Below are 15,437 nucleotides of genomic sequence, written 5' to 3'. Positions count from 1 at the left end.
AACACATATTGGCACATAGATTTACTGTTTACAATAGTTTAGCACAGCTCTGCAATGTGTTGGTGCCAGATAAGCCTTAAAACTAATGGATCTGCTACTCAGACTGGATTGTATGTCATGAACCTGTGGCAACACACTCTGTTAAAACTTTTAATGCAGCGCTATTTTTAACTGTTTACTACATCATCTATAATACATGTTTCTCCCACTGACAGAGACTCAAAGTGAACACTGCATGATAATCACATCCATCCACATACAATCACTCCCCTCTCACTGTTCTCTCTCTGGTTGACAGACGTTCTTTGTGGGCGGCACATTTGTCCTTCAGAGGATGAAGAATTACATACAGGATGTGTGGAACAAGTGTGACCTCACAGCCATCACTCTCTTTACTTTGGCTCTGTGCTGCAGGTGACTCTTCTTGATTTACACTTAGTACATTTAGATGATGTTTGAAGAAGTCAAATTTATTGTGTTTGTCCAACTAAAACTTGACTTCAAAATATAAGTAAACATTTTAGTCTGACTCAAATTGTACTAAATATAATTTCTTGAAGTCAGGCTAACACACCTAGATAATCCAATTTGGGGTCAATTTACTCTTTCATGTATACAAACATGAACCTGCCTTGGTGTTTTGCCGATGCTTCATAGTGCCCCACACTGGGCTTTGATCCAGAAGTCCAACAGCATAGATTTGTAGAAGAAAGTTGTAAAAAAACCTGAAAAAGGTCTTATAGCAACCAACTGAAAGAAGGCATATCTCCTCCTGCCGTGACAGAGTTGGACACACTTCCGTCCATAAATGGTTTCTCTCCCTGGTGCTTGTATACTGGGATAAGGACAGTAGTCCAATTAAATGACCTAACCGAGCTCTAACCGTAGCTCTACTAAACTGTGCATGTAAACATACTGACTGACTACAGCGCCACAGGCTGCAAATGGAATTCTGGGGCCAGAAGGAACTGTTGCCAATCTTTTATGTATTTGTGCAGACAGAATCAGTCATTGTCAAGTCTTTTTTCTTGTGTTTTATTTTTACCAGTTATTTGTTCTTTATTATCTAGTTGTAAATGTTCATAATGTAGGTGATCATATTGCGAGACATATTACTGGTAAGTGACTTTACTGTTTGGTTTTTCAGAATGGGTGCCGGGTCTTATGAGTTTGGCCGAGCCTTGATGGCCATAGATTTTATGGTCTTTACACTACGCCTGATCCATATCTTTGCCATCCACAAACAACTTGGGCCCAAGATCATCATTGTTGGCAAAATGGTATGTGCAACACACAAATGAATGAAAATGCAATCCATTTATCCATCCATCCATCCATCCATTCATCCATTTCATCTGCGAGGCTGGGTCATGGGGGCAGCAGGCTGAGCAAAGTACTCTAGAACCCCTCTCCCCAGCAACTTTTTCCAGCTCTCCCTGAGGGATCCCCATGCAATACCTGGACAGATGAGATACCTATATAATCTCTTCAGCATGTTTTGGGTATTCCCTGGGGCCTCCTACCAGTTTATTGTGCTCAGAGCACTCCAAAAGCATGTCTGTCATGGATAGCTTGGCTTGTATAACTGCTCTGACTGTACACTTTTTGTTCCGCATCCATGTTACTTGTTTAGAAAATTATATCAGCATCTGAGAAGAGATGGTTTAAGTGGGTCAGTGGTGCTATATGGTGCTAACTGCATGTGCTAAAACCTATGAAGAGATTTTTTTGCTGAGGTGCTGGTCATACCATCCGGCAGCACTACCTGTAGTATGTTCCAGGTCAAGGTCAAGTCCCTTATGTCATCCTTTTTGCAATATTTGTTCATCAGGAACAAATAGCTTTGCCATACAAACATTAACAGACATTGACCTAAATTTCTTCACAGTCATTATAAAATGTCATTCAAATAGATCACTGTTGTTGGACTAGAACAAAGCAAATATGACTGAAATGAGTCCTTATCATGACCTCACACCAAGGTCAATCTTACATCATCATCCATCTCTGATCTCTCTTTGCTTCCCTCAGATGAAGGACGTTTTCTTCTTCCTTTTTTTTCTGGCTGTCTGGCTTATGGCTTATGGAGTGGCCAATCAGGCACTCCTCTACTCATATGATCCCCGCCCGGATTGGATATTCCGCCGAGTGTTCTACAGACCATACCTGCACATTTTTGGCCAAATACCCATTAACGAAATGGATGGTGAGTTGCTCAGGTTTTATTTCACCTGTCCCTTTCTCTGATTTTTGGTTCACTCAGGGTCATCTATGTTTGAAAAAGATTTTTTTTTACAATTTGTTTGTCGATTCAAAATTTAAACGTCTGAAACTTAAAGCTTTCATTTCATTTCATTCATCTCAGTTTTACAGAATCAAAAATACCTATTTCTCTTAAAAGTTGAGCATGATCAGAAAGATTTCTGAGCCTTTTTTAAGATAAGCCTGAACACTTTGCACACTTTGCACAATTTGCAACATTTCCACAGAAACTGATTTAGTTGCCAGATTATTAAAGTTTCTGCATGTAACTTTAACAAAATCCTTGTTATTAGTAACACCTCTCTCTAGGGCCGTTAAAAGAACTGCAATCGACATCCCATTGCTCATGCTGCTGTGCGCACAGTCAGTAGCTGCCATGGATGTATAAAGAGACCTGGATACCACGTTGGATAGGGGACCCTGTTTATTCTTATGAAAGTTCCTTATTGGCACATCATGCCAAAAACATTACACTGCTGCATATAAAATTACCCAGATGAACAGCGGTGCTTCCTCATCATTGGGCCCATAGAGCAAGAACACTTAAAGAGACTTCAGCCGGCCAAGCGGCTATTCTAGTTTCACACTCCGCTTACTTGAATGGGGATTATGTGATTTAATCTTTGGGCTGTTGTAGACTTTCCAAATGTAACTGGACTGAATGGCTCATATCCTGATAGTGAAATACATCATTATGCTGCGGCTGTGACGTCTCGTTCACCATGCAAGTAAATGGGAAAAATCATTTTGGGCTTCATGGAATCACATGATTTGTATTACATGGCATGAGTCACATCAGTAGTCAAAGATCAGTTTCGAACCCATGACCAATGGATGTGTGTTTTTTAGCAGGATTTATTGCACGGCTAATGCTTTGGATCACACAAGACTTAATTAGGTCTAAAAAACTGGCAACTCAGTGTAAAGGCCTTTAGTTGCTATAACACTCTCATTCCAAACTCATCAAGTATGTCCGTTCTGTCACTGCAATGCTGGATGGCATCAGATGAAAATATGCTCGGACAGAACTAATTATATGGCAGTGACCAGCTGGACGGCACCGGGGTGCACATAGCATCAGAACGTGGCCAGACAGATGGTTACATGTGCATGAAACGCTGGACGACGTAACAACCTATGTAACAACGTAACATAGGGTGTGCAAGTGCGCTTATAGGGCGTGTGGGTCAGGAGGTGGATGGTTCCTACAAACAACTGACTTTTGTTCGGAAGACAGGTGTATGCTTCCTGTGTGGATGTGTGGGTTTTTTTCCTACACTTTATCATGTGCCTCTTTTGCCTAAACCTAACCATCCCTGACTTTGTTGCCTAATCCTAACCATCGTGACAGTCACACTGGTTGCCATGTTCTGTTGTGTAAACATGAGGACCGTGCTGCTTCATCCCACCATGTGCATTTGTTGACATTACGATAACGGCATCCCGGAGCATAAACAGCTGATGCAAAAGAGTACCTAAAACATTATAAGTAGAAGCAGAATGTCACTGACAGAGTTGGCACCATGTGACAAGTTAGTATGAGAATATGTTGGCTGTTACTGCCATTCATAGTTAAACTGAGTGTTACTTATTAAAGTGCATGTAAATGTGCAGCATACATTCTCGCATGTTGATTTGGACCTCTTCATTGATCTCCATCCAGCTGATAAATTGGACAAGATAAACTGTACAAACAACGCCACACGAATTGAAGCAGGAGAGGAGCCGTGTCTGAGCACCTACGCTAACTGGCTGGTTGTTATCCTCCTCGTCATCTACCTGCTGTTCACCAATATAGTATTGGTCAACCTACTCATTGCTATGTTCAGGTACTTTGACTGTTTTGTTTCAGTCCCTATGCTGTTATACAGATTAAACACATCAATCAAAGCAATTTAGCTCTCTGTATAATGAGATTTTAATTTCCTGTCCACAGCTACACCTTCTCCAAAGTACAAGAGCGCAGTGACACCTACTGGAAGTTTCAGCGTTACAACCTGATTGTGGAGTACCACTCACGGCCCTGCCTGGCACCACCCTTCATCATCATCTCACACATCCACCTTTTTGTCAAGAGATACATCCGCCAAATTCCCTCAGTCAAAAGCAAACACTTTGGTGAGAAGTAGCAAATAAAACAGGGAGTTAGGAGATAGAAACAAACATTTAGCAGAGAGGGATCAGAACAAAAGAAATAAAAACAAAGGTGAAAAGGTCCAAAGCAGAGACACGTGGTCAGACGAGCTTGGCTAGTCACCTGAAAATTGTTGTTGTAACTGGTGTGTTCATCAAATCTGCCTCAAATTTCATGTTAAGGTGAGTCAAGGTCTGAAGACGTTAACGTGCCTGTCAGGTGCTATAGTTATTGTGTCACTTAAGAGCAATAAGAAGTAGGCCTCATCAGACAGTTTTCTTTTATGTGTTATATTAAATTTACATGGTGTAGTCTACAACTGATAGACAACAACATAATGTACAATAAATGTGTTCTCCAGCACCACATAGTGGACACAGGAAGTGGTTTAAAATGTGAAATAGGTAATTCCAATGTCCACACTTATTGCAAGAAATACCACTATCTGTGTTTGCAATTACCAACGTTCACAGAAACAACTGCATCAACATCTGGCAAAGTTTCAAAATTTGCAAAGCTGACTCCTAAAAAGTCGAGTGCCAGATATACCAACGCAAACTGGCATGTTACAAACTTACAACATGCTTGGCCAGTCACCTGAACACTGTAGACTAATAACAGCTAAGCCAGCATGCAAAGATTTATTTTTTGGAGTGCTACTGCAACCTGCATGCTAACAAAATGGCTGATTGTCAAGTGTTTTTATATGTTAATTGACTGAAAACTGGTGTTTCACAAAAATCAGACTTATGTCCTTGTCTCTCATTACCCCAGCCCGCCACTGAAGCTTTAATTAATCACAGATATTTCTCAGGAAGCTTTGTTTTTTTAAGCTAAAACTGGTATTCGGGACAGCCCCAATGTGCACTTTCTACTCTTGCCGTCCTAGTCTCTTTACTGATCTTCTTTGTCCTCAGTTCTTGAGTTGCGGGGCAGGAAGGCCAGCCACCTCAACACATGGGAGGCAATCCAGAAAGAAAACCTCCTCTCAGCTCAGAATAAGCGTCAGCGGGGTACAGACACAGCACGACTTAAATCTACGTCTGTCAAGTAAGTTTTCTCTGCTTTTGTTGTGAGTTTAAAAGATGTAAATATGTAAGAGCCCTTTCCTTCTCAATGTCAAACTGACCATTCAGGGCACCCACCAGCTCACCTTTTAGAGTGGGTACCCCATATGCATACAGAGGCTATGTTTTCTCGCTGCAGCAGCTGCAAGTCCAACTCTAGCCTGCGGCCCTTTGCTGCATGTCATCCCTTTTCTCCCCCCCTTTCACACTTGGGGATATTTGTGATTTCAAGCCACCCAGTCCAACTGAACAGGGGGCTGGTTTTGCCCTTTTTGTAGCGCAAATTGACATCCATAGAAAAGTCTCATTCTGAATGAGATCATTTGCAGATTAACTCCAGGCTGTGATCAGTTCCAGCAACTGTGTTGCAGCTGAAATGCATGCACCTGGCGGAGAGCTGCAAGAAAAAGCGCACTTTTGAGTTTGTGTGTGTGTTTGTGTGCGCAGGGTGGACAGTGTCCTGAAGCAGATGGCAGAGATACGTGACCATGACCGAAGGTTGAGGTTGCTCGAGACGGAGGTCAGTAATACCTTATGCAAATGAAAGACTGAGTGAGCCTAATTTGTACAGGTCAATAGTTATATTGCAGCCTAGAACCAAAGTCATGTTAAGAGTAGGACAAAGAGGTGCTAGAGGGTCAAACATAGGCAAGACTTTCAGCCTGGGGATCACTGTGCATGATTACGTGATACCAACAGTCAACATTGAGTTTATTTTTAATTACATAACGTAGTTAACTTCACGTGAGATACTTGTTAACTTACTTGCATACTTACTTTAACTTAAACCATTCTAAATTTAAGTTTTGATGCCTAAACCTAAAGTAGTAGCAGAAACCTACAGAGGTTAATTTTGAAAGGACACATAGCATGAAACAAACAGTAAGTCATCAGAGGGCTACCTACCATCATAGTTTGAAGCAAATGGCCATTGACCAAGCTGCTGTATTTGACCAGTTGGGAGTGACAGTGTGTCAGATGACTATTGAATGAGTATTTTTATTACATGAGGCTATGTTTTGGCTAGCAAAGTAATAGCTTTAAGGTAGACAGCTAGTAATGGTTATAGGTGTGAGAAGCTCGGGCACAATGCATCCAAGTGTGTGTAGGCACTGTTTGCACTGCTACGTGAGTAGGAAAACTCCACTTTCTCTGCCCCTGATGACTACATTTACCATTGACATTGACTTGACATCCATATACCTTCACATGCCTCTGAAATATTGTTTTGTTCGTATTTACAAGTTATGAGCGGCCCATGAACGGCCCTCCAAAGTCGAAAATTACAAGAGGGGACATTTTTGTGATGTTTGCGTGATGTTAGCAGAAATAGAAGAAAGCATGGAGACAGTGTCAACAATTGAGGGTAAAAAATGATATATTGCAGTATTTTGTTCCTAGTGGCTGTCATTTACTTTGAGTAGCGTTGTCTCAGTATGTTTAATCTGCATGTGCGGGTGGACTGATATGGGTATATAGAGTGTGTGCGCATGGTGTGTGTGGTGTCCCTGCAGCTGCAGCTGTCCGCTCTGCCTGCTCAGCACTCACCAAGCTCTCTCTCTCTCTGTGTGTGTGTGTGTGTGTGTGTGTGTGTGTGTGTCTTTGTCAGCTGGAGTACTGCTGCAGTGCCCTCTCCTGGATGACGGACGCTATGTCCCAGAGTGATCTGATAAAGGCCAGCCATCCCCCGCCTGTCCTCAGAGGTAGTCACCACACACCTCAACACATGGAAGAAGTTTTCCTATGAGACTTTCTCCCAGAGAGCCCTTTCTGACAGAAATCTATTCATTTTACACAAAACATAATTTCTTACCTAAACTTACCAAGAAACCCTTTTCATTTTTTAAACTTTGTTTAAAAAAAGATCAATAAATCTACCTTAGCCCCCGAGGAAACCTTCCACCAGCTGTGACACTTTATCATAATCCAATACAAAAAAACAGTTTATATTTTTATATTCAGTAGTTCAGTGAAAATTTTTATGATGATGTTATGACGCAATTGAGCAATTATTCGAGATGGCAAATGGACTGTCTTGTACTGCACTTTTCTTTTGACCACTCAAAGCGCTTTCACACTACATTGTCACATTCACCCATTCAGACACACATTCACACACTGGTGGCCGAGGCAACCGTACAAGGTGCCACCTGCTACTCAGTAATCATTTACACACACTCACACTCACACAATTTAGGGTTCAAAATCTTGCACAAGGATACTTTAACATGTTGCCTGGAGGAGCTGGGGATCAAACTGCTGCCTTCCAATTACAGGACAATCCGCTCAACCTCTGAGCCACAGCCCTAAAGATGTGATGAACATGTATTAAGTCTTCCAGAGGTGCTGTGTCTGTAGCATGTGGACCTGCCTGTTTTGTTTTTGTGTTCTATGATGCTGTAGAGAATCAGTCTTTTGTCTTGGTTCAGGATCTTATTTAGGATTAGTAAATATTTATTTCTTTTATTATAGATCTGACTCCATTGTCTCCGAGCTGACCCCCTGCACTCCAGGAACATATGGAGCCACAACAGTGACAATGAGTTGTGGCATTGAAAAAAAGAAATTGAAAAGAAGACATTGGTATTGCAAACAGTTCCAATGAAAAAGAAAACAGGCAATAAAAACTTTTTTACTTTGTTTTATATACATTTTTTTTTCATGTTTCGCATGTAACTGTTTTCCAGTGTTTTTTCTTTCAAGCTTCTTTTTCTCAGTTTTAACTTTCTGTCACCCTTTCCGCATGGAGAACTGAGGAGAGGGCCGAGAACAGTATAATTAACATATTATCTGCAGCCTATGAAGAGAACTTCATTCATCCTGATCCTTAGCATGCTCCCAGCCGGCCATCACCACATATGGTAATGTCTTCTTTGAATTTACCTGTAACTCTCAACTCTGTTTTGTTGATTTTTGATATAGTACCAGGCAGGTTAAAGTTAACTTAAAACTGAGGTTATGCTGCTCTGGCAGAGGTCCACTGGAACATGCACTAACATCTTGCTTTTGAAACATTACCATATTGTTGCAGTTTGGCCTTTCATGCATGCGACAATGGTATTTTCAGGGCCAGAAAACGCTGGTTGAAACTGGGTCCCAGAGTGTAATGTTTTGAAAACACCACCCCTTCTGTGTAAACTGGCAGCTGGCCTGGCATGCATACTACAGCGTTTTTGGTTGTTTTTGTGGATCCGTGTGCACAAGGATCCTTTCTACAATGTTATCATATGAATGCTGATTTTTAAAAAAAGACTTTTCCCTTTTTAGTAGGGCCACTTTCGTCTAAATGTGGCCTAAGTTCTTTGACTGCAGGAAGCCTATGGCTAAAGATACTTAATATAGTTGCTGTTTGGGAGTTCCAGGTGAACTCATACAAGACATTACTGCATGAGAGATATGCAGTGATTCCCGACTTAGAGCAGCCTGTGGCTCCAGAAGAGAAATGTTCTCTCCTTAATATGCAGATTATTTTCAAATAATTCTGTTTTTGCCCCTTCCTTCACACTCCTCCCCTGCACACCAAATGGTGACGGAAAGATGAAACCAAAGAAAAATGAAAAAAAACACTGACCATGTTTTATTTTCAATACCAAGACTTCTTCATAATACAAAATACACATAGACACACACACACACACACACACACACACACATACACACACACACACACATAGAGTTACTCAGGGCCATTGTGTCAAAGAATAGCATGTTTGCTATTCTGCTGATCATGTCATATGTTTGACTTTGCTGATGTATAGTGTTTAGGGATTATTTTATTTGGTGAAATAACATGCTGAGATAAAAGTATATGTTTTGTTTTAAAGTTGTGTCTGCAGGCATTGCTCTCTGCTATCAAGTGTTTTTATTATCCGACCACCTGGAATTGCCAAAGTCTGTCATTTCTAAATTTTGTTTAAAGAGCCTTAAAGGTCTGAGCTTTGAACTCCAGATGTGGCCACAGAGTGCCTTGTTAATTTTTCTGCACCACTGATTAAGTAAGATGTTTCTCATCATTTATGAGATGAAATGGTGTTGCATCGTCACAAGCTTTTCAAAGCTGCACTTTTGTAGTTTTATGTTACCAATGGATCAAATGAATATAATGTGGAAGGGGTCACAGAGAAATGTCTGCAAATTTTCAGGTAATTTTCTTGTACTTTTGACAGATTTCTTGCCAGTGTCTGGGTCATTTTTTCTTTTGTTGCTCCTTATCTACTTTCCGTGTTTCTGAAAATAAATAAATACATAAATAAATGAATAAAGCCAATTTGCCCAGATCTTAACAGGTTAAATGAATGATTTGATTGTATTTCCATCTTAGCTGAGCAACAGTTTTGTGTGAAAGGAATTAAAAGTCTGTCCCATATATAAGCCTGTTGACTTCAATAATTTAAGCAAATAATAGGCAATTAATATGTTTTGGAGGGAAACTTTGTGCTGCATAATTAACATGATGGATAAATATTGTTCACACCATTACCTTAACCAAAGTGCTTTCGTTGCCTTAACCAAAGACAGGAGTCTGTGACGTGATCACGGGATTTCGATGTCACAGTCCTGCACTTACTGTATTTCCACCAGCTGGCCAACAAGCACTGTACATAAACTCACAGAAATGTCATCTCTGAACATAATCCAGGCAGTGGTATCTTGGTTATCTTCATGCAATTATGAATGTAATATCAAAATATACAAACTTAATTTCTAGGAGAAAGAATTGGATATCAGACAGCTAAAAAGGCACAATGAACTGATGGTATGTCATAGACTTTAAGTGATGAAAGCAAGCCCAAAAACAGTCAATCAATTTTATTTATAAAGAACCTTTAAAACAAATAAAAAATAAGTGCTTTACAGTTTGATTGAACAAAGAGAAAAACAAGAGCAAAATAGACAAAACGCAAACATCATTCTTAAAAAAAAATATCTTAATTGAAAAAAAAAAGAAGTATAAATTATAAAATTGTGATTACATAAAAGCCAGACTAAAACAAAAGCATCCTTGGGTTTCTAGAAAAGTGAAGTTATTATTAATTTTATTATTAATAGGCTTTTAGTTTATGTATAAAAGTATCAATATTTTTAGCTCCTCTCAGATTCTCTGGCAGGCTGTTCCAGTGTTTTGGTATGTTATGGCTAAAAGCAGAATCACCAAATGTTTTAGGGGCCACGCCTCCATTCCATCTGCAGTGTTATGATTGGCTGGTAGGCTATCTTGTCTCTTCCTGTCGGACAAACGCTTTCATGTGTGTGAGCTCAGCTAAATATAAAAATAATTAATAGCTAAATGTATCAGTAAAAGAGGTGTGTAGCACCAGCCCAGTGGAGCAGAGTAGGAGGACATATATTTTTATCACAGTGTACTAGAGTAGGCTGTACATGTAGCTGAGTAAATGTAAAATGTTACTACCACCCCTGAATACATGCTGCTGCCGGCTACATAAAGCTGATGACATGACATCAAGAAGCGTTTGACTTTTGTCACTGTACTAATTGTGTAGATATATCATATTTTAATTATTTTTACATAACATAAAAAACTGTGATTTATCTGTGGTGTGTTGTAATAATAATAATAATAATAATAATAATAATAATAATAATAATAATAATAACATCTTTATTCATATAGCACCTTTAAAAACAGATTACACATACAGATTTAACAATCAAGCCAAAGTAGACACAAGAAGGGTTTCTTGCAGAGGCAACATAACTATAAGAGCCCAAAAATATTGCTGAACTAAGGCCCGACAAAATTTAGTTAAGTTGAATTAAATAAGAGAGAAACAAATTACAAAATAAAAAGTAACAATAACAACCCATACTAATATAGAGAACTGAGGTATGGATCTGACTCATAAGCAACATTTACACTGCCTGTTCAAGGCGGGAATATCACGCCTTTATGCCACCTCCCCATTCTGTATAACCTCCAATAGCAGGAGGGTGGGAAGGAGTGGTCTAGAGAGGTAGTAACAGAACATAATGAGCTCTGAGTAAAACGTCAAGCCAGGAAGACATGACAATGGGTAGCAAGGGTGTGATGTTTTGAAGATGTGTTTATGTGTGCATCTCACTAGGGGGGAAATTTAAAAAACAGCTGTTTGCATAGCAGCTAATTCGCAAACTGGGTAAACAATGAGATTCAGGAGCTCCTTTCCCTCCAGGCAGAGGACGAGATCAGCTGTCATATAACAGAGAAGGAAAAATGACTGTGATTGACAAAATTACACTGTGATTTGAAAGTGCTTCCAACATAAATATGCTAGAGGCAGACAATCGTCTGTTTAATGTCATGCCCGGGCCGTCATGCACGATGCTGTGATGCTGTGATGCCACAATGCTGTGTATAATTACACACTGGAGAGGACTGATGCTGCCGTCGTCTTGTTCTGTGTAAAAACTACATGGATGGTACAAAGAGGGGACTTCGTTGTGGCCCTACAGGGTGATCTCTGTGTATAAGCCACTATAGACTGCAGGAACGACTCACAGCCAGCCTGTCAGTTAAAGCCTGCCATCCTTAAATATGTCTAACTTTGAGCGTTAATAAAGTGTAAATAGGTGAGTTATATAAAACCTCATCCTGCATACAGTTGTCATGAAAATTGAAATTAGCTATAGAGACAAAAACTATTTACTGTATCAGACTGTAAACATGTTAATTTCTGTTGGGCATTTAACATGGGGGTCTTTGGGGATAGAATTGCTCTTGAAGCCAGTCTTAAGTGGCCATTACAGGAACTGCAGTTTTTGACACTTCTGCTCTGGCTTAATTTTTCAGCCTCGGAGGCTGCTGCTTGGGTGAGCCTAAGCTCTTCGGGATACTGCAGTTTGACACGAGTATCAAAGGTAGTCAGTCTTTATGAGAGCTGGCATCAGCAGCAGTCGGGTCAAGTCAGGTTTACTTCAGTTGACCAGAAATGTAGCGCTAAATGGTCTCAGCACATGCAGCTGCAGTAATCTGGGGACAACATGATTCAAACTGCTTAGACTTCGTCACACAACACTGAGAGAGTTTTTAACACTGTTCAAGGTTGTATACACACTTCCATTTATACTGCTGGCAGCCAGTTTGGTAATGTAAGAGATGAGTAGGCAAAAGCGGAGAGACTTTGACACGTTGGACATGAGTCCAGCATAGAGTCAGAGGATATAGCTATTTCCTGGAGGCAGTATGTACCAGTGCAGACACATTACAAGTATTCAAAAGTATCAGTAGAAAAAGTGAGTTGGCGTTTTCAGCAAGCACTACAATTAAGCCTTAATATACAAGTTACTTCTAACTCCCTCATGGAAACACACACACACACACACACACACACACACACACACACACACGCACACACACCAGTCCCCTTAGGTAACTGTATCGTGGAAAGTGATTTCCTACTTTAGACAGTCCTTACATGGACAGAGCTGGGGTTGGATGTGGCACTGGATCAGATTTAGGGAGGCAAGGGAGTCCTGCTAGGGAATGTCAGATCTGGTTGATGAATGGGCCAATGCAATGCACATGCTGCCATCTCTTTCACCTCACAACACCCTGTTCAACACCTTGAATTACATCTATTCTTATTCTTTTTACCCAGACATGTTGGAGTTAAATGAGGTCCTGAGTTAGGGTCTCTGCTCAGGTGTCAAAATCTGCCTTGACCTAAAGCAGACAGGAAAAGGGTCAGATATGCATCAGCTGTTATCCCAAACTGAGTTTTTTGAAGACTATACGGAGGAGGAATTAAAACTGTAGTTAGAGTAAACTAAATGGGTCAAGTGGGTCAATGCAGGCAAAGTCAGTGGTCCAAAGTAAGAGAGAAGAAATGTCTTTGGCATGTCTGAGCTCATCTCCACTTTCAGCCACTTTGCAGTCTTCATCTCGATCTGATCTCCTCTCTCATTCTGTCCTTTGCTCTTTCCAACTCAGCTGTTTCTAACTGCCACTAGTCTATCAGCATCAGAAACTTCATAATGAACTTATTCTCAAACCTGTGCTATTGTACCAATGATTATGTCCTAGCTACAACTTTAAATAGTGACCAGTAGTGGTGGTGCCGTAAGTTCTAATAAGTTAATACAAGGTTAAGTCTCCTCTAAGTCAATTGCACCAGGTTGGGATTTGTTGGCTGTACAATCGTTTGGTATCCTTGTGTTATTTGACTTCCGGACTAAATGAGAATCTAGAACAACTCATAAGCCTTTCTCTCAGTCCTAGTTTCCTGGCTGTCTTTAAATGAAAATCAGAGCTGTGATAAGTTTCAGTACTAACAGTGTATCTGTATTGGCTACAGTATGTACAAAAATTATGGATCATTCAACCAGGACTGCTTTTCACATTTACACCAGTGAGACCTCTACTAAAACGTGACCCCAAATGACCAAAGCAAAATCTTATCTAAACTTAAACCCATGAAAAATGGGGTTAACAGGTATGGCTACATTTTTGTTTGTATTTGGCTGAAATTAAACAAATTTAAATCTAAATTTTAAGCAGAATTTAGTGTTGAGCGTGTGGACAAACTGGGATTAATTAAGTGACAATACTATCAGTGGAATCACAACATTTCAAAAACAAGCAGAGAGCATGTATTTATTGACTTTAATCAAGTTTAGTTTAGGAGGTGTTTCAGAGGTTCCTGTCAATGACCTCTTTCTTCATGTGTGTGTAGGTGAGAACTGACGGGGTGTGGGATACTGTGCTGCCCCCACACAGACACAGCCAAGGAGGTTCACATTACACTGACTCTGACAGTGTGTGGTTTTAAATAGAGCGGTTGTCAACTCCTCCCTGCACAAATCCATTTATTTTGGGGGCAGCGCATAGTGGGAGGGACAGACAAGATGATGGGCTAGAGTGTCTGGGTTTGGCCTATATACTTGGTAATGCATACACTCTGGCTGCATCAGCATGTTGATGATACTGGAGGCATAAGACACATTTGCAAAAATATATTTTGATAATGGTCTAGTCGCTCAGAATAATGGTTATGAAGAGCAGTCTGAGGCTTCAATGGTGGCCCCCACCTGCTGCTGTGTTCATTTCACCACACAATATGATCATGTTAAACAGAACGCACAACAAAGTGATGATTCAGCTATGCCTAAAGCTACAAGTGTTTGTCCTGAGAGCAGTGAAGAGTCTAAGGGTTGTTGATATCTAAAGGATTAGGAGAAAACAACAAAATTCATGGCAGTCTGCCCATTTGATCATAATATATCTCAGTGTCTCTAGGAATCAAGCTCCATTTGGATGGTTGTAGTATCTGACCAAATGTTTCTATTTCTGTTTCTGAGTTACAATGTTGAATAATGGCCATAGAAATGTTATGGACGAACATTAGATGTCACAGTGAAGTTGACCTCTGATATAAAATGTCATAACTTCATTATTTCATCCTATTACACATTTGTATTAAATTATGTCACAATAGGTGTATGAATTGTTGAGTTATAGCCAACATGTGGCCAACTTGTGATCTTACAGTGACCTTGATCTTTGACCTTCAAAATCAAATCAGTTTATCCCTGAGTCAAAGTGAAAGTTTGTGCCAAATTGTAGGAAATTCCCTCATGGTCTTCTGGAGATATCATGTTTACAAGAATGAGACAGATGCAAGATCACAGTGACCTTGACCTTTGACCATCAAAATCGAATCAGTTTGTTGCTTAGTCCAAGTGGACAGAAATTCCCTCAGAGCTTTCTTGAGATGTTCTTGAGCTTTCTCAAGAACAAGATAGACCCAAGGTCACATGGTCTTGAACTTTGACCAGCTAAATCTAGTTTATCATTGAGTCTTAGTGGACATTTGTGCCAAATTTTTAGATATTCCCTTAAATTGTTCTTGAGATATCGTTTTACAAGAACAAGTGACATCACAGTGACATTGACCTTTGACAACCAAAATTTAATCAGTTCATCCTTGTGTCTAAGTGGACGTTTTAAAATTTCTTCCAGGTGTTCTTGAGATATTATG

The 15,437-nt window shown here is 40.1% G+C and overlaps 1 protein-coding gene across 2 annotated transcripts in view; it reads left to right on the top strand.

Moving 5' to 3' along the window:
- The window catches only part of trpm4a (transient receptor potential cation channel, subfamily M, member 4a), a 58,754-nt gene extending 48,920 nt beyond the window's left edge, over window positions 1-9,834 (top strand). For both annotated transcript variants that reach the window (XM_042504388.2, XM_088090976.1), the window contains 9 exons: window positions 299-414; window positions 1,148-1,280; window positions 2,032-2,206; window positions 3,926-4,091; window positions 4,199-4,380; window positions 5,314-5,446; window positions 5,911-5,983; window positions 7,073-7,166; window positions 7,936-9,834. In XM_042504388.2, coding sequence (XP_042360322.1) covers window positions 299-414; window positions 1,148-1,280; window positions 2,032-2,206; window positions 3,926-4,091; window positions 4,199-4,380; window positions 5,314-5,446; window positions 5,911-5,983; window positions 7,073-7,166; window positions 7,936-7,961 — 1,098 coding nt within the window. In that variant the 3' untranslated portion in view covers window positions 7,962-9,834. The remainder of the gene's footprint in view (window positions 1-298; window positions 415-1,147; window positions 1,281-2,031; window positions 2,207-3,925; window positions 4,092-4,198; window positions 4,381-5,313; window positions 5,447-5,910; window positions 5,984-7,072; window positions 7,167-7,935) is intronic.
- The last annotated feature ends 5,603 nt before the right edge of the window (window positions 9,835-15,437 follow it).

The sequence above is a fragment of the Plectropomus leopardus genome, chromosome 18 (genome assembly GCF_026936395.1).
Source record: "Plectropomus leopardus strain MGB_pleo_1.0 chromosome 18, ASM2693639v1, whole genome shotgun sequence".
NCBI lineage: Eukaryota > Metazoa > Chordata > Actinopteri > Perciformes > Serranidae > Plectropomus > Plectropomus leopardus.
This window is presented reverse-complemented; position numbering and strand designations above follow the sequence as displayed.